At 39.8% G+C, this 25,054-nt stretch overlaps 1 protein-coding gene across 5 annotated transcripts in view; it reads left to right on the top strand.

Moving 5' to 3' along the window:
- The window catches only part of MYRIP (myosin VIIA and Rab interacting protein), a 211,077-nt gene that overhangs the window by 145,879 nt on the left and 40,144 nt on the right, over positions 1-25,054 (top strand). For 3 of the 5 annotated variants that reach the window (XM_063407330.1, XM_063407349.1, XM_063407310.1), the window contains exons 4-8: positions 11,282-11,418; positions 13,104-13,187; positions 13,816-13,913; positions 14,241-14,321; positions 15,877-16,026. In XM_063407330.1, coding sequence (XP_063263400.1) covers positions 11,282-11,418; positions 13,104-13,187; positions 13,816-13,913; positions 14,241-14,321; positions 15,877-16,026 — 550 coding nt within the window. The remainder of the gene's footprint in view (positions 1-11,281; positions 11,419-13,103; positions 13,188-13,815; positions 13,914-14,240; positions 14,322-15,876; positions 16,027-25,054) is intronic. The other 2 variants (XM_063407338.1, XM_063407319.1) reach the window with 1 other exon arrangement.

The raw sequence follows: 25,054 nt of genomic DNA, 5'->3' as shown, positions 1-25,054 counted from the left end.
CATCAGATACTCTCTGATGGGTTGCCCTTCATGCATTTGGGAAGAACTGCTGAGCTGCAGCGACTGACTGACCCCACCTCCTGGGGCTGGCCAGCTGTTCTACTCCTAGCCCATTTTTCACTGTAATTCAAGGAAATCTCCTTGCTTTAGCTGCTGGATAAACACCTGGACCTTGTCTGGGTAGTTTACTCTCCAAGGAGTGCAACATCACTCCATCTTATTCTTCCTCTTGCCACAGTGGGTGGGTGGGGAGTGAGGAAATACTTTCCTTACACCTCCCAGCTAGGGACCTGCATGGGAGGATTTGGAGGTGTCATGCTCCTGCTGATAACACAGCAGAGCCTCCCGTATGTTCCTTAAGCTATACTGTGGCTTTTGGAGCTGCAGAGGGACAAGTATGTTATCTCACAAAGGGGTGGTGGTGCCACTGTGTGCACAGCTCCTGGAAAAAAGCAGTGCAGCCTACTCTAGCAGAAGTTGGTCTTGTGGGGTGAGGTAACCAGTACAAAAGACAGGAATTGAAATTTAATCTCTTCAATCCCCAGCAAAGTATTTTTAAATTATTTTTCACTTTTTTTTCCTTCCTTCTTTCCTAAATAATCTTGCAATGAGCCCAGCTTTCTCACTGCTTTTGTGTGGTGGTGAATCTTCTCATCTTTGCTGGCATTTCTCAGCTGTTTGTTCACAGCTTTCTCGAAATATAAGAACAGAAACAGACCTTCAAACGAGGATTGTTGTCTTTTTTGTGTTTGTGAGCTCTATATTAAAAGCCCTGCGCATTTTTCTAATCAGGATTACAGAATTAATTTGCATGGTTTATCCTCCAGTATTTTTTTCTGATGGAGCAGAGTTTGTATCTCTTTTGTGAAAATTTTTATGCTTCATCAACCTTACTTTTGTTGTTCTTCAGCTGTTTTTCAAGAATCTGTGGATTAAAAATGAAGTTTACAGAAAGGAAAGCCTTCACTTAGGTAATTTGAGTAACTAATCAAAGTGCCTTTATGCTCTGTAATTTCATTTGATATCTGCTGTGGTTACGGAAAACATTTCTCATGTGGGTGAATGGTGCATTTACTCGTAGCCATTTATATTCAGTTGTATTTTGACTATAAATAACTTTTGTTTCAGTAACGTGAATGCAAAGTTCAATGAGCAAATGTTCCTGAGGGTGTTTTGATGTTGCTGTCTGCATTCGGAAGTTTATTTACATAAGGTTTCGGTATGAATTTTCCTTCACTTCAGTGGGTAGGTGCAAAGGATAAATTTGTAGTAATAGCACAGCAGGAAAGGAATGTCTCTCCAATTGAGAATTTATGAGTATCTGTTGCTGTTGTTGTTTCTTAAGAAAAACAGCAGGATGCATTCATTTTGAGGTACTGTCAGTGTGGATTTTTGTTCTTTTTGTGTGTCTTCTTTCAGAAATCTGAAATAAAAATTAGACTGATGCATTGTAGCAAGTAGAAACAAATATGACAGGGACAGCCAATATATGTGTATTCAGTGTAGCTGTAATAACTTGTTTTGATTCATGTTTATTTGCGTTTTGCTTTAGCATGTTGTGTGCCTGCGGGTGTCATAAATTTACTAATGATGCAGTATTGATGAATTCTTATGATTTGCCTAGAAATGTATCTGGTACCAGAGGGCCAGGATATAAAATTCCTTTCTTTTGAAAAATACTGCGAAAATGTATTTTATTGCAAATTAAAATGGAAAGAAAAAGAGACAAAACAAAAATTTAACGTGAGATGAAAATTCTGGGTTAAATTACTTAAGGGGGAAGATTTGTTTCAGAGGTAATATTTTTTATTTTTAAGATTTTTGCATAATGAAGGAAATTCTATGGATCTGATACCAATGTCAGGAATGTATCCTGAAAAAAGCACTTTGAAGTGAATATGTGGCATGTTTCATTTGTGCAGTATCTGAGTGTTCTAGCTTTTACAGAGGGATTTGGAGTTGTTTCCATTCAGTTTCAAATATCCAGTGGTTACTTAATTTTCATCTGGGTTGACAGGTAGTATTAATGGGCTGTGTAAAGATCTGAGTTTTAATGAAAAGCTTAAGAGGGAAATATTTGGCAGTGTGGTGAGTAAAAAAATTTCCAGGCATTGAATGAAACATGTAGAAGGGCTAAGAAAAAAAAAGGGGGTGAGTCCTCTCTTTCCATTTACACATGTGGTGATGAGGACTACAGACCAGTTTTGGCCACTGAATGATCTACAGTGGCTGCAGTAACATCTGGGGGTTATTACACACCAACCCAAAAGTGAAAGCAGAGTCAAATGAAGAGAACTGGGCTTTTTGGGCAGGTGGAATTGGTAGTGCTATGGATATGACCATAAGGCTTCTTGTGAAGGACAGACTTCACGGTTCTCTTATGTGACAGAGTTATTTGCTGATCAGTAACAAGGTGTAGCAGCTAAATGCCAGATAGAGACACTTTAAACCTCATTTACGAAAGTGTCATCCATGTAATTATCAGTTTAAAGAAAAGGTGGATTGCAAAAAGCCTTCACTTATTTTGACCAGCTCTTTCTAAAGAGTTGGCTGTTGCTATGGTGCAAGTCTCAGCAAGACTTTGAGGGATGTGTGGCTCACGGCATTGTGTAGCCCAGATTCAGGATCCGTGTGGCATATCTGCTGCTCTCAGTGTGGGATGGCATCCACTGGGACTGTGCTGTGCAGAGTCACATCCCCACAGTTATATTTGACTTTCATGACGGAGTGCTGGTATGGCCTCAGATTATCCATTCTGGGTCTGTGTTTAAAGAACCTTACAGACCACTTGGGTATTTTCTTACTCATCCCAGGGGAGAAGCACTGGGAATGATTAGATGACTAGAAAACATGATCTGGGATGAAACAGGATTCGTTTGACTTTAAAAAAAAAAAAAAAAAAGGAAAAAGGAATAGAGCAAACATCTTAAACTGGCTTGTTTAAATAGAAACAAGGAAGGTTTAGCTTAAATGTTAAGAAAACCTTTCAACAGCAGGATAGGAAAACATGGTGGATGGCTGGGGAGCTCTGCAGCATCAGCAGTCATTAAGAACAGACTGCCTGTATATGTGCTGGGAATGATAGAGGTATATAGCTCATAACGTTTGGGGGCAGGGGGAACACCAATGTGATCCCACTTCTTTTATGGCCTGGGGCTCTGCCAGAGTAGCTTGAAGGCAGCAGTAACTTGTACTGCAAGCTCTCTGCAAGCTCCCCTGCAATGCAGCCTTTTGAACTTTGCAGTTCACAAGTCAGCTCTAAATAAATAAATATCAGTTGACTGAGGCTCACTTTACAAGGCAAAAATGAGGAAAGAACATTCACTAATGACAGTAAGACATGACAAACATCCTTATAAGCATGTTGTTACAGCAAAATTTTATTAGCTCGTGCTGAGATAATGTTAGGATCTGTATTGGATGTGGCTTCTTACATCTTTTACTGCTGGTAGATGCCTGAAGAGAGGTCCTGCCCCTTCTTAGGTCACCGCTTTAACTAGTGTTAACTCTCCATAATCATGTTGTCACCTCTGGAGTTTATAGTCAGCTAAATTACAGTGAAGCACTGGGTTTGAAAAACCTCTTCTTTGAAAAAATTGACTTTAATAACTGCTGCAAAATCTGTGTCTCACTTGGGTTGCCCTAAAACAAAACATGCTTTCTGTGAGCAGCAAGTCATGTTAATATGTCAAATACACATATATTTGTGAGCCAGGGAATCCTGACCTACAGCCACACAGGAAAAATACAGGGCAAAGTAGCTCAGTTAAATGCTGACAGGTTCTACTTTTGTGTCTGTTTTCCTTCTGGAGAAAAGAGTAGCACAAAGATTACAAATATCAATTAATCTTTCTCTCTTTTTTCTGTTATTTAATAAAACATGGGCTTAGTCTATGATGTTCTTAGAAGAGGGGCACTGTATCTTCTTCATTGTAGTTTTCAAAAAGGCTCTTAGAGGTACATGCTTGACTCCTGATTTTTACATACTGATTATTGTCCAATAATTGAATGATGTGTTTAAGGATTAGCAATCTCATGGTTCATTTTAACTTAGATTAGATTAAATCAGTCTACCACTAGGCATATGAGTCAAAAATCTATGGTACAGAAAAATGTCTGTGAATGGAGAAAGGGGTTTTGGTGGATTTTGCATACCACATATTTAAGATATTTCTCCTTTTTTAGTGAGTTTTGAAATGTTACCCAGTAGAGGGAAATGTGATTCTACAGAAACTTTAATTCATTTTAAAACCAGCACATTACTTGCTGTTTTCCTCAGCTGTTCTACAATGCCTGTATTTTCACTAAAGTTGTTTTCCCAGTTTTGCATGCTGGCGTTACACAGCTTTGCTGCAGCATCTCCTGTCAGGGCATGTATGGGAATTAGGAATTAGAGAATTAGGAGGTAGATGTTAAAGTGAAGAAAGGCGAAGCATCCCTATGTGGCAAGTAGCTGCAGTGTCTGATTGTCAGAGAACTTTGAGTGGGCCAGAAGTATGCCTAGATTCAGGTAAAGTATAGCCAAATTTATGGAATTTAAGTCCATCCGTTTGTGTCCTTTGAGGCTTTGTTTGTTGCAAGTCAAGCACAGAATCCTGAACTGACCAGTGCTGAGTGGGCTGAAGGCAGTCTCTGCTCACTTGGACCTTTCCTGTCATCTCTTTCATATCATTTCCAATGGCCAGACACAGAGTACAAGGCTAGGTGAGCCTTTTATTTGAGCTAGTATGACTCATTAGCTTATTTTTATGAACCAGCAATGACTTACTGTGGCCCGCTTCGTAACACAGGAGGTGATTTCTGCACTTTGGCACATGCTGCTGTGAGCAATCCTTGTCATGTCCCATTGGAAAGGCATTGAGACTTGGTTTAAAGGGCCAGAGTGGTAGAGGTTTTAATACTTTCCTCAATAACAAGCATTAGGTGAACTTGATACAAGTTTTTGTATTTCTTCCATGCATGAAGTATATGTAGATTTTCTGTGTAAAACCTACCCTGTTTCCCTCATCCAACTTCTTGACTGCTGATTTCAAAGGTAAAGGAGACAGTAACCAAATTTGAGGGTTGCACATACTGCTGTCTTTTGTAAACAAATAAATCTTTGTTTCCTCTCTGCTAACCTTAATCTGTTATTTCTTGTGTGTTGCTCCATGTTCAAATTTAAAAACCCGAACTGGAGCAGTGAACTTCTCAGTCAATGGTCAGGAGGATGTGGGCTTTTTTGGCAATGGCCCGTGTGCTACTGTCCTGTTGGTTGAGCTCTCTGAATGATTAACCTACTGTAGCCTGCAGTGCAGTTACAGGGCTGCATTCATGTCTGCTGCACAGGAGAGTCATGATTTCACTGTGAGGGACATGGACAGTTGTTTTGTTCCACTTGTGAGAAAGGCAGACGATGTTTTCAGTGGGATAGACAGTTTTCATTCTAGGGTAGATGCTTTGACTCTCAAGAGTTACTTGGATTTTGCTGACTGCAGAGCAGTGAATTCATCGTGCCCTGCTGTGCCTTTCCTGTGACACACCTGCATGGTTCAGTGTGCTGTGCTTTCACCTGTCACAGTGTAATCTGTGTGCAGCCCTCTGCTGTGGATAATTGGAGGAAGAAATTTTCTGGAACAGCACTTCTTGAGAGATAAGTGACCTGCAGAATGCCATCAAGAAGAAAATAAATTGGATTTCAACTGGAGACTTGGGAAGGAAGTGTTAACAGTGTTAGGAGTTAACAATGGTCTGCTGGGATAAATGATTAGGAGCTGTTTTTCCTGTGTGAATAACTGCCTTTCATAAGCAGGGGATAGATGCAAAACAGAGTGGTGCCCTCTTGAAATAACATAAGCTTGGCCAAAGTTCCTGTTCAGGGCCTCAGTGTGCTGAACTTTCTCAATATGTATGGTTTTTTAAGTCTGATTTTTAGAGAACTGAGCTTTGGTAGGATATTTATGTGTGTAGTGGTTTTGCGTTATAATGATTCATCCTGATGGCAGTGAAGGTGAACCTGGAAGTAGGTTTGATTTCATTGAAACTGAAGGGAACTGAAAAACCTTTAATTCAACAATTTATAAAGAGCAGTACATTACGAACTCTAAAGCATCAGCCCAAAGGAAAAAGTAAATACTACTATTGGCAGAGAAACAATAGTTCAGGATGTTGAGTTTGAAGCCATTTTACTGCAAAACTAGTAAATAAGAAGTGACAGGCTAAATCTTAATTGTTTCTTTGGGCACCAGGTTGAGGCCACTTTGTGCTGGGAAATGGAAACAAAGGCCTTGAGCTTCGTATTGCGTGTGAGTCAGTACAGGGAGAGAGCCCGTGGGGAGGCTGTGACAGGCAGCGTGCCTGTCACGGCTTAGTCCGTATTAGCTGGAGTTTCCCAGCCACTGATGCATAACATGGCACTGATGCAGCCAGAGGGAGCCGGATGTGCAGCTCCCCAGGAGGGGCCAAGGCTTCGGGGATGTCAATCCCGCAGCAGCAGTCACTGGTCTGTGGGGAAACATCAGAGTTAAAGGCAGCAATGTTTAACTGCAGTATGGCTCTGTCTCCAGCCCAGCATCTGGCCGAGCAGGTCTGCTCTGGAGGAGTCATGTCCACTGGTGGCCCAGCTCTGACAGAGCTCAGTAGTCCATCTTCTCCTGGCTCCCACCACTCATCACTTCACTGCTGGCTGACCCTTCAGGCAGTTCAATGAGCCCAAGGAATGCTTTTCAAAGAGTGAAAACTAAACATTGATGTTCCTTTTCCACTGAGAATTTGCATTTCTAGTATTTCTTAAGTTTGATGTGGTCGTGTTATGTTTTGGAGCCTCCCCACAGAACAGCAGTTCTGACCTGTGCATAGTCCTGTATTTCAGAGATGGATTGTGATTTGCCTTTTAAATTGTCTTTATTTTAAAAAATTGTCACATCCACAAAAATAAAAAGGTCCAAGGATTGTAAAGCAGGTCCATTCCTAAGTGAAATTAATCACTTGCTGAATGCAGATCTCGAATGACCTGAGGCTGGATGTTGTAGTAGCTCATGGGCACAGCAGGAGAAGCACAGCATGGCATTTGAGGGACTAGAATCATTTACTGGCCTGAGTGTCAACCCAAAACTATGGAAGATATCTTAACATGGATATGAAAAGCTAAAAAAGAAGGCTTCATTATCCAGTGAAAGTCAGTAGCAAGGAAAATCCAAGTGATTAAGTGTTCACCCTGACAAATGATGTGTTTGTATGATTTCAGGAAGCACCTCCTGACTTAGAGAAACTAGTCTGCAGCTCAGTAAGAGACTAGGTGGTCTTGTGGGGGGAAACTTCTCATAAAGTTCATAGAAAAAGGAAAAAATGGAAAAAATGTTGTTATGAAACACTTCTTTGTAGTCCAGCTTGTATTATGAATAGAGACTAGGGTAATACATATTAAAGTGGTACTACCATGTACAGAAGAGTTATTGCAGAAGCTCCATATTGCCTTTAAACTAAATAAAACCTCTCAATTTTTTAGAACAAAAAAGAATTACAGTGGCAAATCAAAGAATTTGAGGACTGTATGAATTATGTCTTTCATGTGAATGTCTTTTGGTAATTATTAATAATGAGGGAGGTGCTTCATGTCCCCACTTCCCAACACAGTTGGTATACTTTTCTTCCTGAAGGAAGTGCTAGAATTTTACTATTTGGGTGCTTTAGGTGCGAAGTGTACTGAAAGCAAATTGTAAAAATTTTAATCCCTTCTCATGGTGCTGCTTGATTAAGACAAACACATTGTGGCACTAAAAAAAGGACGGCGGCTTTATAATACTTGTTCAATTTTTAATGTTAATCAAAAGCATCTTCCTGGCTTTCACACTTCTAGTAAGACAGAATTTTAAAATCACAGTATTGTCCTCTGCCAAAAGCATATCCAAATGCAACTCAAATCCATGGCAATATTATATAACATAATGTCCTTAGTGTTTAAAGCTATTTATCAATAAAGACGTAGCAGTCTTTATTGCACAGAAAGAGCAAGAAATGGTATGAACCAGTCCTGCTTCTTTAAAATGCAGACAAATAATATCCTTGAAGTGTGAACTTCAATTTCACAGAGAGAACTTGCACACTTTCTGTTAAAGCTAATAAGGGAAGTGTTTCATTCCAACAATTTAAGACTAGTGCTGTCATAGTCTCTCATTATTCTGGATTCATGGACTGCTTTTGCAGAAAACAGCTTTAAAATATAGGTCAGCATTAAAGGATTTTGAAATGAGGTGAAAATGCTCTTAGTTCTCTCTTGAGCGAGTCCTTTATTTTAGTATCTATAAGAGAACTTCTCTATTCTCCAAATCCTTTCTCCGTAGGAGGAATCAGCAGAGACATTGTGACTTACTTGAAAGTTAAGAGGCTGAAAAGCTTTAGAGGAGGCATTGTAATCTGTTATAAAACATGTTCAGGACCTAGGCATAGATTTGGAGTGTTGGTAGCTCTCAAGCTCATAGGAGGGAAGCATGAGATGATTAGATTACTCACAAAGTGTTAATCGTACAGCAACGAGGAAACCTAAAAAAAAAGGAATAAAAAAAATCCTTGTGTTTACACCAGATTAACTAGTACAAAGAGGCATACATCTCCTTTCACGGTTGCTTTGAGATGTATAATCCCTATCCTTTTGACTCTTCCGAACTTCACATATGGAAAATGTTATCATTACAAATAAAAAATCTGGTTTTGTTGCAAAGCATTCTCACCTTATTAAGAAACCAGTGCTGTTAGCTTTCTGCTTTTATAAAAAGCGTATTGATCAAACCCAGAAAAACATGGTGACACAGGGAAAAAGATGAGGAAGCAACCTTGCAATGAATCACATCTTTTGTTTTCCCAAGCTGCTGGGTCAGCATTCATAACTGGCTATCTTAACTCACACAGACCATTCAAAGATAGGTGACTGTCTCTGGTTTTTATCTTGTCACTCTGTCTGAATATTAAGAACTGGGTCTACTTGTCTTCCAAGATGACAAGTTTAGCATTTTGAGCTAGTGCAGCTGAGGTTACTTGGTGAACATGCTGAGAGAGTTTATAGGCATCTTCAAGCCCTAAAGCAATGTATCTGTGGACTCCCAGTGCTATGAGTCCTCTAGTGGTGATGGTGCTGCAATACTTCTTGGTGGACAGCGTGGAGGACGCTGAATTTACTGGGCAGAAGAGCATCCTTTCTGGTCAATACCTCATGCTAAGCCAGTTCCAACCCAGTCATGCAGTTCTATCCTTCATAATGATTGTGACTCTTCGCTATTAACTGAAATCTTACCCGGTCAGATTCTATAGAAACTCAGTGGACAAAAGTGAATGAAATTCAGCAAGAAGACATAGTATTTTGATGTAGTTTACATGAGAGCAAGTGTTTCCTGCCCACAAAGAAGGCAGGTTCTCAAAATGCCAAAGAACTGCAGGTTTGGGAGAGAAATTTTCCTCCATTCCAATTCAACACTGCCAGCAGCAAAGCTATGGTCAGTGGGTCAGGTCTTGGACAGGCATCATAGCAGATCTCTTGGTGACAACATTATGGCAATTCAGAAACCCTGTATAGCACAGACAGACCAAAGCATCCTTCCCATTGCTTGTGCTCTGGACACTCATGTTTCATCAGAGTCATCTGTACACCACATGTAAGGATGTTTGCAAAAACAAAAACAACAAAAAAAAGGACTTTTGCGTCTGTCACATGTTAGTGATATTTGTAGAATGGTGAAGATTAGAACTAATCACCCTCCTGGGAACCATAGTTAGGCTTGGGATATTACTGTGCAAATAGATATTAAAGGGCTAATATTCTTACATTATCTGGAAACATCTCTCCTGCATCTACTTGCTGAGACAGAATGCAGAAAAAATAGACTTCTGTTCCCTTATGAGCATTTTCTTCAGTTGTCTTCTGTGGAGCAGCTAATGTAGCTTTAAGGGTTCACAGTTTGAATACGATAGGCTTCATTGATTTTTATTTTTGATTTCCCACTGCTAGTGTTTGCTACTGAGCACTCTCTGGTGATGACAGGCAAGTGGACTCTCACGAAATTCGGCTTTTCATTAAGCGGCTGTTCCTTTTTATCTGTATACTGAAACTTTAAAAGTCTGGATGCAGACTGGAAACACATAGTTGAACCCCCAGGCTCGGCATGTTTGTTTGTTCTTTACTGAGTATCTCCTGAGGTTTGGTGCTGAGTGAGAGCTACATTTCCAGTCTGTCAGTAGGTGACAAAACAAAAATTGTGCATTGTCATTTGCCTTGCACTTTACAAAGAAAAGTCCAGAGTCCCTGAAGGAAAATTTAAAGGTGACAGTGGGATTGTAATTTTATTTTGTTTTTCACATGTGGTCCTGGGTTTAAAAAATGGAGTTAAATCATCTAAATATGTTGAAGTTTGGAAATGCTGAGTCTGGCCCCCCTGATGGTGACATCATTTCTTTAGGGGTTCATATATTGACACTGGGCACTGACATTAGCCTTTTGTTCTCCTAAATCTACTGTTAAGAATAAATCAGCTTTAATTTATAGGTGGAAGCCTAGGATCCCCCCAGTGACACCCTCAGTAGGGAACGTTCGGGTCTGCGGTGGGTTATCCTGCTGTCACCTGAGGTTGTTTTTGCCCAGGAATATGGCACAGGTTCTCTCCATGCACTGCTGAAGGAACAGGTGAAGCAAGTTGCCACATGCCACACTGGAAAGAATACAGAGCTTGCCATTATCTCATGGCTTTATAAAGTATCTGAGCTGTGGGGACTAGTCTGTTAAGATGAATTACTGTTGTCAGTGATGCTTCCTGTGGAAAGTGAAAAAGCAAACTGCAGCTCATTCTGCTTTGAGGTCTTCTATTAGGCTTTGTCTACTCTGTTGTTTTCCCCAGATAAAAGCAGTGATGTATTTTTATGTAAATGGAGGTGTTTTGTGGCACATTGATGGGCTTGTGTTCTTACAATATTGGTAAATTTGTGGAAATGAAGGCAATTTTTAAGCCCTGTGCTGTTCTAAGTCTTGTTTGTATTTTTAAGTGGTTGTATCATGAGCATTATAATGTAAAAAGGGAGACCACCTCGTCTGACAGTACCAAACCAAATAAACCTTTAAGTTATGTGAAGAAGATATTTACTTAGGGCTTAATCTGTTGAATTTTTTCTTGCCTTAGTGTACCAGACACTTGCAAAGTACAATCAATAAAGAACTCTTCAGAAATTCATAGGTTTGTGATCTGAGGCCTAACAGATTTTTCCCATGTTTATTTATTGTAGAATCATTCCAAATATGTAGTTTACTTTTCTGTTTCAGGCTCCTAAGGACCCAGTCTCTGGATTGGTACTATAATAATGTCAAAAGCCGCTTTAAGTGTTTTGGGAGTGCCAAGGTCCTGAAGAACTTGTACAAGAAGCATAGACTGGAGAGTGGACTTTGTCCTGACACAATAGGTAAGAACAGCTGTGTTGATTTGTTAAAAGATTTATTCTTATCTGCTTTAACACAGAAGCTGAGACAATGGAAATTCTGAGATTATTTCAAGGGCTTTTTTTAATTCAATTTTCTTGTTTGTGAAAGAAGCAGCTCAGTGGAGAGAGAAAAGGATGAAGGGTCTAGAGAGCTTTTTAAGAGTTCAAACAATGTTTAATCTTAATTATATCACTGATACAGAAGAACTGTCTATAAAGTAAATTGCAATTTGTATTCTAGCTTGTGTCCTGTCCCCACACTTACCACATTTCTGAGTAGTCAAAGAATGAGAAAAAAATTTTGCATTCAACATTTGACCATAAGCATATTTCTGTGGTGTTTGAAGCAAAATTTGATTAATATGGGATGTATTCAGTTGACCAAAACTGACAGTTCCTTACTTAGAGTTTTGCATGCTAAAGGATCTGAAACTGGCCACATTTTATTTTTGCATCAATGTTTGTAAATGGGTAAAAGATACTGATAAAGCATTGGCATCAACCTTTTAAGCGAAGACACAATTCACCCCTAACTATGCTGTTCTAATGCCCCATCCCCTAAGAAGAGTGATTGGAGTCAGAAAATGGGTTTGAAGAAGTGGAGCTTGGTGTCATACTGATAACATCAGCAAATTACTTAGAACACAACAAGCTGAATATTTGACATTTCACTTGATTTATTGGACCAGATAATTTATTCTTGTAATTCTTTCAAAATTTATACAGAGACTGTAATTTTTCTATAGTCCTTACTTTGTCTTTTTCTGATGATATATAGGATGGTAAGTAGACTCTCTAGTCCTGAGTGGAAATTTTAGGTGAAATTTGTTATTTATTATTTTCATTTATTATGAAAATTGACATAAAAGCTTCTTGGGGAAAGCAACCTATTTACTAAATTGTGATTCATTAGTGTTTTTCCTTTTGGGTATCAAATTCATATTTCATGAGAAGATTCCTTAACAACTGAGAACAAATATGTATGAGGACAAGCTAATCTTGTTTCAGTTAGGGCAGAAGTGGGACAGTGGAAGTAAAAACTGGCCAGGGAGGCTTCCAAACGTTTATATGATGTGTTGCCTTTTTTAACCATACTCTCAGTAAATGGGTGCTTGAATGGAAGTGTGAGCGATGCAATGATGAGTTGCAGTGATGTGTGCACTCTAGGTGAGACCTTTCTAAGGAAGGCCTTTCAGTCTAAATGTCATTTCTAACTTTCTTCTGCTGTCCCTGTGACTGTTAGGTAAACCTTTTGTTCCCTTTGAAGATAAATACTAGTATAGGTGTCTGGGTTTTGCTTTATTTATACAGCATTGCCCTTTAAAATGTAGACTCTATTTCTACCCCAAATGTCATAGTAAAGTCAAATTCCCTGTACTTAACTTCTGCCATGTAAGTTTTATGCCTAGTAGCTTCTTCATCTCTTTTTTACTGTAGAAATAGTTTTTTCCTTTCAAAATGAATGTGAAGTCTATGATACAACAGCAGTCATGTTTTGTAGAAAAGCTTCTGCAGTTATGATTTATCCAACAGCAACAAGGAATTTTCCAGTTATCCCTCATTGTGTACAGTGCCTCCATGTCTTGAGTGAATGTTCTAATCTAATAATGCCTCTGTTGTTAATGGGTACTTCTTACAGTAACACGTGATTCTGTCTTTCTTTTTAGCAGAAGGAAGTTTGTATGAAGGAAGCTTTGAGAATGAAGGAAGCCTTTGTGGCAGTGACTCTACCTTCTACCAACAGACAGAAGGTATGCTGCTAAAATCTCATTTGATTAAAAAGCAGTCCTTACACTTTGAATTACTGGACAAGTAGCTTACAATGCTGGTAAGTCTTGTCCCCAGATCCAGCAATATTTTGGCTGAATCATTCATCAAGACACTCAAAGTCTTTTGCATACCATGCTGGAACATCTTGCTTCAGCATTACACCTACTATATGCCTATTCTAGTGTGATTTTCTAAATGTTCAGGTTTTGTTACTTCCTTCCCATTTCCTTTCCTGTGCTCATATATTTTTTAATTCTCTTTCTTAAATTTTGTTGTTCCTGCTTGTTCCTTCCAGGAACTTCACAAATTTTTCATTCAATTATTCCCTGCAAACTATTTTGCTACAGTCTAAAATAAGCAACATAAAATACCATGTTTTATTGTGTCTAAGATTTACATTTAAAGCAGAAACTTAGAGATTGCAACAAATTTCTCAGTCTTAAGGTTTTTTTCTTTTACTGTGCGTATTTATGGATTGAGGAAATAACTTCTTTGTGAACAATTTCAGATTTGAATATGAGTCCAGAATATGAGTCTGAATTTTGGAGCTCATTATGCAAAGTGTGCGTATATAAAGAACATGGTGGTTTTATCTTATTCTTCATCTAGGACACAGCATGATGGATACCCTTGCTGTGGCCTTACATGTTGCAGAGGAAGCAGTGGAAGAAGCAATTTCTAAGGCAGAGACCTACAGTGACAGCCTGGTAACACTCTAAAAAAAAAAAAAGTACTAATTTAAATAGGAGAATCATGATTATTTAACTTGGGTAGTGGTACAAACCAAGTAGATACAAACAAAAATATGAAGTAGTGACTGTCTCATGATACACCTAAAGAGTTGGACATGGGTTTTATGAACTGGTATGCAAGATGCACATTGCATTTCAGAAGCTGACATGCACTCTGAGTGCCTATAATTTCTTCCCACAGTGCCAATAGGGCATATTACCCATTTCCCAATCTATACCTTTTTCTGTGGGAAGGCTGTTTTTATGTGACTTTAGCAAATACAGTTACCCGTTTTCATGCAGGACAAGCAGAATGAAGCTTGTTACTTGCAGGAGCACAAGGAGGACCTCATAGAAGAGCTGGCCACAACCATTGTGCAGAAGGTATGGCATGCTTCTTTCCCCCTATGTTTAATAGCTGAAACACAATATTTTAGAGCTCAAACTCTACTAACAACAGAAAGGATAAAGTAAGTGAACTACAACAATGTAGGCTTCATCAGCTGTGTCTGACAGAGATCAGTTTATAAGTGAGATCAATTCCGTGCCTAACCTGATGTCTTACATGTTCAGAGCTGAGAGGTACCACTCCCTGAGGTTTGTGATGTCCGTTCTTGGAAGGAAAGGTCCTTGCTTGATGGAATTTTGCATCTGTATTTCACTTCCCCACAGCCACAAAGTTTTCTAATGTCAAAAGCTATGGGCCTTGATCATATATATCACTTCCTAAAAAATAAAATTGGCCAGTGTAAAGAAGTATGACTTCTGACCATACCCTCTACTGAACCCTGCACCTTCAACATATTCAAAGAAAACAATGTCAATCATTAACACAGAATTCTCTTAATGATGCTGTGAGAGAGATACTAAAAAAATCACAGAACCCTTGGCATGTCTGAATTCTGTAGCTTTTTATGTAAAACTCATTCTTCTCTCTGCAAAGCAGGGAATGGTTGGCAGAATGAAAGTGGAGGGTTAGTGGGAAAAAACACCTCTTGAGTTTGTCTGGACAGTTTGGAGTAAGGCCAGATGAGCGTGAACAGAGCACTGTTAAGGTCCTGTGGTCAGTAAAGTAACCACTCTGCTAAATTAGTCTCCTTCCATGTGAAATAAGCTAGATGCCACATCTTTGTATAGGCTGTGGCCTTAACAGTGTATGGATCACACAACAGAAGAGGAATGTGTTGTTTATAAGGCTATCAAGAAAACTCAGAAGAGCAGCAGCTCACTGGAAAATAATCTGTCTTATTTTTTAATGGTGGTGTTAGAATATCAAGTAAATCTGTTTATCGGGTCTTTCATAGGCCAAAGTCTCTCTCAGCCAAGCTTGAATTGCTACTGTTTTTGTCAAGAGCTGCCTAACAAGATCTTTTATGCCATAGAATAATGTTCTGTAGATATTTGATATTTGAGTTGTGGAAACAAAGTACAGCAGGATATAATCTGTCATCCTAGTGAGAAGTGAGCGAGGTCTCTCTCTCAAGATGGTTAGATTTTCAAAAATAAAAATAGTGTCTAGAGACCTTAGACCTCATTGTTCTCACTAGAATGTGTCTGCATGTCATAGGAGCCTTTGAAATTCCCCTCGTATCTAGTATTTTATGTTTCTCAGCAAAAAGTCGTGTCTGAGAAAATACTTGACACTTAGATGCTGCTAAAGTGTTACTGTAGCAACAGGTTTCTATGTTTATGTAATTCACCTCTGGTATTCCTACAGGCACTGTTATATATTGCATCGATGCTTATGTGCTTCAAGTGGTAGGACTTCAGATGAGAAGTAATTGCATGAGCTGGAGTCAAGCAAAGGGAAAGTGAGGTTTTTCCTGGGGAGCTTGCCTTGAGACAGGGTTCATCTAGATCTGCTCCATAGGGCTCAAACAGTATTTCCCGAGCAGCGTTTTTCCGTCCCCTCCCACCGCGTTTCTCCTCTGCCCTGCAGATTATCAAGAAGCAGAAAAGCAAAGCGGAGCAGGCGGAGGCCGACTCGGAATGGCCGCCGTCGCGGAGCAGCGGCCTGGCGTCCGGCGCTGTCTCGGACCAGAGCATGATGACGTTCCCAGGGAGCCGCAGGGGGTCCTACACCTTGTGGGTGAGTGGCACAGCACAGCTATCCGTGTTTTCTGGTGCACAAAACTGGATTGCAGTCATGGATAAGTATCCTTGCTGCCTGGAATGGTGCGTAGAGACTTGCAGAGAACAAGCATTAATTCTATGTCTGGACAAACTGTCACTCAGTTGCGTGGTTTCCTAACGTCCCACGGACCATGGAGGTACATCACAGACATTGTGTTGTTTTGGTGACTGTGTTGGGGAGGACTGAGTTTGTGATATGAACAGTCTCACTGCTTGATTTGAATGCTAACAGAACTCAATGCCTCAGTGTTTATTCCTCAGAACGGTATTCCTGCTCACTTAACTTTTATGTAGGTTTTGCTGAGTGTTACATTTTCTTTTGTATAAAGTTGGGTTTCTGTAATGTTTCTTTTTCTCCTTAGCCATCTTGCAGAAAACAGCCACCACCAGCAACAAAAAAGTAAACTCAGCTGCAGAGCACCATTTATGTCTTACACTAAAGAGTGTTTCCTCCTTCCACTTACTTCTCAGTCTTTATCTCCTGCTATAAAGCTGAAGAAAATCTGACAAGCTGCATTAGTAACAGTTTTAAAAGAGCAGCAAGTAAAAAGAAGTGAAAATAAGCTGTAGGCTTGGACAAGCACTTTGACAATCAGAAAGGGAAGACAGAGACAGATGAGTTAGTTCCAGTGCATCTTGACACTGTGGTTTAAGCTGCCTCTCCCAAGTGTCCTGCAGCTGTTCCAGTAACCACCTCTCCCCCACTGAGCAGAACCACCAGAACTGAACGTGGGCTATGTCCTAGTTCCCAGCTAAGTTCGCTCACTAACATTCCCAGTGAGAACAGATTTATGCCAGAATATTGACTGAGTTGCTGAGATACAGGCTCGTTTCCTAGTCTTCTACCTATTTGCAAAGTGAATGGGTACTGCCTGTAATGTGCCACTGTTAGTAAGTGATGAGAAGTTAGGGTGAGCATGATTTAAGTGCTTTGCTCTGTCACTCTTAGGCAAGTTGTTTGTGAAATATAAAAGCCAGGAGAGAGAGAGTTAATTTTGTGTCTGACTTAAACAAGTTTTCTTTCTGAAGTTTAAGGACAGGACTTAGAGAAATATGCTGTTCAGATCCTCTGTCACTATATCAGAAGCCCATTCAGCATTTGGAGAGTTAACTTTGAACTCAACACATTTTGAAATTCTCTTCTAAAGTAACAATCTAGTCCTGATTTTTTTGCCAGAGGGAGGCTCATTGGTTTGAGTAATAGTAGACTTTGTGAAAAGCACTGGGGAAGCAGAAATGTCACACCAAGATGCAAACAACTTCAAAACCTCTGTAGCCATCAGTCAGTACTAGAGATCCAGACAGTATTTCATAAGAACACTCTACCTCTGTACAGGGTCTTTTGCCACATTTTTCACCATTTGTTCTAACTGTCTTCCCACCGTGCTTTAAGGAACACGAATGAATTTGGCTGTCTGCTGTGACTTGTGTCATCTCTCCCATAAATTTAGTTTCTGCCTTTTGCTTTGCTGGGGTTGTGTTATCTCATTCTTTTCTCCTTTGAAGTGTGTATATGTTTATTTTTGCTTTGTTCTGAATAGAATTTTATTAGTATGAGCAGACACCCTTGTAAGGGAAGTATAGCTCCAGTCATTTCCGTAGCTAGGATAGTTGCACTTATGTTAGGTTGTTAGCACAAATACAGTCACAGAACCTGGGCCTGCTGGAAAGTCTACTCAAAGGCAATTTGTGCAGAGCAAATGTAGAGCATTTACAGCCTGTGTGATTCTCATCAACAGTGCTGAAACAACTCAAATTCCTTTTCCTGAGATTGTTTTCCATTTCACTTTGTTTTCATTCGGCGACAAATGGTAAGCATGCATCTGTCAGTAGATTTGCAGGACTAAACCACATCACTTTCTCTTCTGTATAATCATGTGAGAAAGTCATCTTTTCTGTCAAAAGAATTGGATTTTTTTTTCTTTCCAAAACAAAACCTAGCTTCTACAGAAGCTGGCAGAGAGACCCTATGCCCATTTCAGGCAAAGCTTCTTACTGCTTCTCAGGAACTCTTGAGTCCAAGTCTGTAACAGCAAGTCTTCCACTACAATAAGTGAAGTTTTCTTAGTTTCTAACTGATGACATTCTGTTGAAAAAACCCCAAATTCTTGATTTGTGTATATACATCCTAATGTTGATCTGTGTGTGATAGCTTAGTTTAGGCAGAGATCTGCCTTTAATGATAAAACCTTTAATATTGGTACACACCACAGCTAACAAGGGGTCTGCTGACAGATTTACTACACGGGTGTTCCTGGTGCAACCAAGGTGTTTGTAGACAGACGCAGTGGCCACAACAATGCCAGGGGAAGGAAGAAGAAAAACAAGTTTTCATTTATTTTCTATCAAAGCTATCCAAGAATACTATTACTGTGTCAGAGTTATATATGTGAATCTGTTTCCCAATAAAAGTTATTTAACTAGAACTTCCCCTGTTCAAGTATTTCTTTGGTACCAGGCTAACAAAGTACCAGAGGCAGGATAGATTAAATAAAAGGAAAGAAGAAACATGATTAACAGGAAGACAGACATGGGGGAAAGGGAGGTAAGGATAGAAAATTTTAAGCCAATCAGAATTTCATAATTTAAAACTGAAGATTTTTCTTTGAGGAAATATTTTGTCTTCTGTGCAGAAGATAATAAATGTGCTTTTGCTAGCACAATGAAACTAATAATATATAACACAAGACAATTACATGCTGTAACACTGGCCTTTAGAAAACCATGTTTATTGTTACATTGCTTTTTATTACCAAAGTCACTTGTTACAGAGTCAGGAGATGCTGTAATAATCCCAGATATCACCTTGCAGGTTTCACCTGCCAAGCAATTTTTCTTTTTATCACAGCTACTTGTGTGCAACTCATCCATATCAGCCAGAAACTTCCAGAGGTCTCTGGAAGCCCTGCATTACCTCCCTGCTCATTTAAAACCACTTACTTTGAAAAAGTAATTAAATAATAAGTTCCTCACTTCTCCCCTCCAAACTATAGTATTGATTGTTTAACTGCAGTACTACGGTGTGTTAGTAGCTACAGACATTGTCTCCTTTTTTTCCCCTCTTAGATTTTTTGACATCCCTCGCCCAGGCTAAAAATAGTGAAACAGGGCTGAATATTTTATTTCCTCATCTTGTAAAAAGAGATGGATGGCACCATCTGTTTCTCATTACCAGTAAGCAAAGGCTGTGGAGTGTTGGGATAAGAAGAGTGCAGAGCAATGGGTGGATGCTTCTCCGCTCTCTCAGTCCGGTTTGTCCGCCGTACATCACTGCCAGCCAGACAGCAAACAACCAGTTGGCAAATTGTGTCCCATTTAAACACTGATGGAGTGAAGGCACCCTGGTGTGTTTTAAGTGCTGTATTAGTGGTCTTTATTTTACAGCATAAAGATTGCATATATAAACAGAAGCTCATCCATAATTTATAGTATATAAAACAGCTAGGGATATAGGGAAAAGGAGGATTTCATTAAATACACATTATGATGCACCTCAGAGGAAGCAGAAATATACTGGTTAAGCTAATTATAAGGTCCACAGTGTACTGACAACTGTTTATTTTTTTCTTCCTTTTTTTTATTCCATTTGATTTGTTTTAAAGAGAAAGAAGGTTCCACAAGCTTGAGATGTAGCACTGCTTTGGAAATCCCAGGAGGTTTTGCAGGTGCTCTCTACCTTTTTATGTTTGTCTCAAACAAAATTGCTTGAGGAAGACCTTTTTGAGGAGGAATCCTGTTTAGCAGTCATGCAGCACAGTGGGAGAGCGATTTCAGATGAGGGAGGCATAGCACTGTAGGTACCAGCTGATATCAGTTCCTACCTGTCATTGACTGCATCAGAAACATCATATTTATGTCAAATAAGTGTGTCATGTCAGAGGGAAGATGGAGCTTTTTACTTTTATGCAAGAGCTGGCATCAGAAGGTTGCATGGCATGTATTGCTGGGACCTACTTCCAGTGAGGCAGGTGTGCATTCAGCCAGAAGCCCATCAGCTGGATCCCAACAAGTTATTTGCTCTATTGTTTCCTTTGAAAGAAGCCAACTGCAGCACCATCTTCTTTGCACAGAATGGGAAAGAACAGTGCATTTTGAGATGGAAAAGCACTTGGTGCTCTAAAAATGATTTGTCTTTTTCATTAATATTTATTATTTGAAGATCTAACTTTCTCTAAATACTTTCCAGGTTACAGATAATACTGGCATCTGTTGACTCCACATATGACACTGTAACATTGTAATCTCACTGCAAAAACCATCTGGATTTCAGATTAAGAGGGCTCTGTCCATGGTAATCTGGTTGATTTCCCTCCTTCCGCTGCTGCAGAAGGATAGGATACAACTAGTCTGTGATTCTGACTCAGCAACTAGTGCCAGATTTTAAGGTTCAGGTCGCTAAATAATCAGTGCAAGGCTGAATGTGGCAGCATTGTCCTTTTAAAGTTGTTTGTGTGGCTTGAGTTTGTAATTCCTCTTGAGATGTATCTCTAGCATAAGATTACTTACTTTTGGTTTCACGGTGCTGTCCATGCACTTGACAAACTTCCAAGACGTTTTGGATGCTAGGTACATGATCAAGCCCATTCAGGCCTACATTCAGCTGCATTGTGATTACTGTCAGCAAACCAAGGTAGGTTTTAAGGCATGAAAGGGAGTAGTAGAAAGGATGGAGAAGGGTGGTCACTGTATAATGTTATTTTCCAAATAATTAAGTTCATATGTTGTTCTTTCAGATTTATTTTGTTTTAAAGATGCTATCGTAATACATTCCTGGGTTTTGCAGAATTTTCAGGTCTAACATAAAACCTGTGATGCTCAGAGCTAGGCTGCCTGACAAACCTTACTTTATTTTTAGATTAAATCAGGATGTATATTGCCAGAGGAAGAAGTAAATAAATGCAGAACACTTCAGGCTTCCTCTGGTGTTTTAGTAGGAGATACAGTGATTCTCTCTGATGGGTGAGTGCTGTGCTGAGCACAGCTTTGTAGATGAGGGTCAGAACAGGACATGAAAAGTTGTGCAGGGAATTGAGACACCTAGAGTTGGATAAAAAAGGTATAGTTGTGTTTAGTGAAGAGTATTCACTTGAAAAAAATGGTGTGTTTATGTGTAAGGCTGTAGTTAGACTTGAAACATGGGTGCCAACTCACCTCCTCCCCCTACCCTCTTATACACAAGCACTCTTCCAGAGAGGTGTGCGAGTAGCAAAGCAAAATCCTCCTGTCCTACACCAGAACCAGGGATCTGCCTTTTGCTGTTACTCTTTCTCTTCTGCAAGTAAAATGGCAATACTGTCATTATAGGATACTAACTGAGCTCTCAATGTCTTCAAACTGGGAAATACCTTCCCTATTTGTTCTTCATTTCATTTGTTTAGGTTTTTTCAGGACTTGTCATACAACATTCAAAGTATGGGAGGAGGGAAAAAGAATGCGCTCTGGGTGAACATGTGAGTAGCAATAATGGCTAAATGCATAAGGGTACCTTGTAAAGGCACTGTGTGGATTGCAGTTGTATTGGTATATCTAGCTTCTGTTCCATAAAGTTCAATAGACTTGTTCACATTAATCCATTACATTGATCAAACTATGCTATTTTCTGCCCCTGGCACTTTCGTAAATTGTTAAGCCCGTAAGTACAATAAAAGGATGTTTATACTCATATTCGGGGATCAATATGAAATACCCATTATTGCTTGCTTACAAATTCCTTGCAAGCAATGCAGTAGCACTTTCACACATGGGGCCAGCTTTTTTTCCCCTCTTTTTACCCTATAGGTGATGGTGTAGAGCTACTGGCATGCCCACCAGCAATGTGTTTATTGAGGAATAATCTCTTGTCTGTCTGCCTTCATCTCCATCTAACTGATCAAGGTCAGCTAATCCGAACTGAACCAAAATAAATGTACACCCAAATGTGGCTTTGCATATTACTACACAGCTGTGCAATTCATCCTGCTGACAGACCCATTCTTGATTAACTAATCATTATTTTTGTAGCCTTTTTAAAGGAAAGGTGTTTTTAAGGGAATCAGATGTCTAAGAGGCCAGTAGAAGGATGGAAACAATTCATTGCTGTCAGCGTGTGTCTGTCACTAGTGGGGAAAAAGCCAGCTTGGGCAGACCCTAGGAAGACGTATGTTCTAAGGCTTTTGCAGGAGAGGGACCAGTCATCTTTGCTTTCTCCCAGCCTGCTGCTCAAAGGTTTGCCCTGATGGCTGGGATATCCACAAGGGGTGGTTAGGAGGGAATTTTCTTTCAATTGAGTGTGAAAATCTATTCATCTGCCTGTTCTTGCCCTTTTTCAGAAGGTTGTTAACAGATCCTTTGCCACATACAAGATTAACTAAGGAACAGATGCTCGAAACCCTTGGTATTTCACTCCCACTGCTAGATGTCTGGACTGCATACATTTGAGCAGAGCAAAAACCACTTCCAGGATAAATAGGCTGTGGCAGAGTGGCACCATTTGCAAGCTCATACTGTCTCCTTCCTGGTGTGGGAGTTTTCTTCCCAAAGAATGCATAAGCTGTTAATGTCTAGGGATTGCTACTGTATTTGCTACCAGACCTGCTGGCTCTTTCTGTGCATTGATTATATTCACAGAGCACAGCTGAGAAGGGGATATGCTGAACCACTGGCAGGTATAGCTGCAGAATTTGCAAGGGAGGAGAGGAGATCGATAAGGTTGCGTTTAAGTCATCTGAGTTTAATATGTCAGTTATAGGTTGATTCCCTGAATAAACAAGGTAGTCCTCAAAGCCCAACTTAGCAGCTGCTCAGGTCAGAGCTTGCCCAGCACAGGATTCTGCTGCCCAAATCCTGAGGTACCTGCCCTCAGCATGGGTGTTGAGGTCCCTGTGCCTGCAAGGGCTGCTGCTGTGGTGATCCTGCAGCTGCCTTGTGGCACCTGGGGTTCCCAGTGCCTCCTGAACCTGGTAGAGTCCTTGATCTATTCCAAATAATTGCTGAATAAATTACTGTTTCACTAGTTGTACCAGACTGAAGCATAATGTAAGGGTGGAAACAGGGTGAAATAGGAGGGAAGTGAGGAAAAAACGTGTCTGATCCAGTTGTAAAGTCCTATCAAATGCCTTTGGAATCTATTTGGAATTACCATTTTGGCTTTTCTTTAGGAGAAAGAGGAATTCTTTTTCATCTTTTGGTGAAAACCCATACTCTTTCATCTTTTATTGCAAAATGTTCATGTTGTCTCTCTAAACGCTATGCATACATATAAGGCAATTGTTCAAGGTAAAGGATCTATAGATTACCAGCATTCAATTTAATATTCTCTATATTGGTTTTTAAAGTTGTTCTTGCTTTTGGTTACTTATTTTGCTTTTATTTATTTGGTGCTCCGAAGAGTGAGCACGTAAATTGTTACTGATAGAAAATGGAATATTTATTAAGTAATAGAAGATGGGATTACTTTTTATTCACTGCTTTTTTCATTAATCTTCAGAAACCACTTTTCTTATTTTTTTATACAAGGCCATCAATGAATTGGGTGATTCCTTTTAGTTCTAGTTCAGTGAAGAATGAAGGCTGAGTTCTCTCCATCCAGGTATTATAAACTATGCAACAGAAATCCCTGAAGAGGGATTTTTAAAAAAATGATAGTAATGTCTCTGTAATTGAAACAAATATGTCACAGGAGATGCCACGAGGCAGGATTTGGTGGTGAACTCATCTAACTCAAGTGTCTGGAAATGCCTTTCAGTACCCCAGCTGTATTTTGTGAGCTGTGCTGCACTGTCCAGCACTCCAGCATGCAGCACCAACCTCTGTAGGGTATGTGTGGAGCACAGCAAATGCTCTGCGGGGCTGCAGTGCCATCTGCTGATGCACCAATTTACTGCAGAAACCAGCAGTGTCCGACTGCAAACTTGCAGGGCTGCCTTGTCATTTGTAGCACATAAATACACCTAAAACAGCACTTGACAGATGGGTTGGGGTTTTTGTTTCCTAAGGAAAAAAACTTCTGGATAGTAAATACGCCAAGTGTCTCTAGCTGCTTCCTTGACATCTCACGTCTTTATAAATCAAACTCAAAGTTCCTACATTCCTGCCTTCTTTTGAAAATTGTATCTAGGCTCCTGTATTTTTTTTTTAATACTTTTGGTTCTTCTTCCATGAGATCTTGTTGCAGTCCAAGCATGTAGGCAGTTGATAAAGCTTGAGGGACATGGTTCCTTCACTTGGCCAGTAAAAATCCTTTGTTCCAAAAGTAACTGGTCCAAGAGCCTGCCAGGGTAGGCAGCCTTACCTCAAGTACTTCCGTGCATCCATTCACAGGGAAACCACTTGGAGCATCAGCCCCCAGGCAGGCGTCTCAAGTCTGTTCCCTTATTTTCAGTGGTTTGCTTCCCATACCAATGTCCCCAAGGGAAAGATGTCCCCTGTGGATCTACAGATGGGCTGTTACTTCTGTGAAGAAGAGAGGCACTGATGCAGTGCAGTAATGTGTGCTTCTGCTGCCTGCACAGATCAATGCAGCAGTGAAATCGCCCCACAGAGAAGTAGGATATTTAAGGTGGTGCAAATGTGCATGCCAAGATTAGGGCTTCTGCTGTGTTGCCTCACACTAAATATTTATTTGCAAAAACAACAAAAAGAGGTCTTGAGGTCATCTGCATTTCAGACAGAGTTATGATCTAATGACTTCTAATTGATTTGAGATTAACTTGTAGACAAACATTTGCTTTTGTGCTCTGAAAAATACAGTCAATTTAGACTCTTTTGTTCTCATGCCAGGATGTGCTTCTGTCCTGTTCCTACATCAAGCTTGGGTGTTGGCACTCCTTTTTTGTGTTATCAGTGCTACCAGTGATTTGAACTGCTCAGGGATGAAATGTTTATTCTTTTCTTTCCACTCCTGCTTGTCTGAGTAAAACACAATTCTTCTATCTCTCACTCCATCCCTACCTAAAACTAACTTTCAGAACAATAAATAGCCTAATCCTCTACTTTTATTTATTCTT

Source organism: Prinia subflava, chromosome 1 (genome assembly GCF_021018805.1).
Source record: "Prinia subflava isolate CZ2003 ecotype Zambia chromosome 1, Cam_Psub_1.2, whole genome shotgun sequence".
NCBI classification, from domain to species: Eukaryota; Metazoa; Chordata; class Aves; order Passeriformes; family Cisticolidae; genus Prinia; species Prinia subflava.
This window is presented reverse-complemented; position numbering and strand designations above follow the sequence as displayed.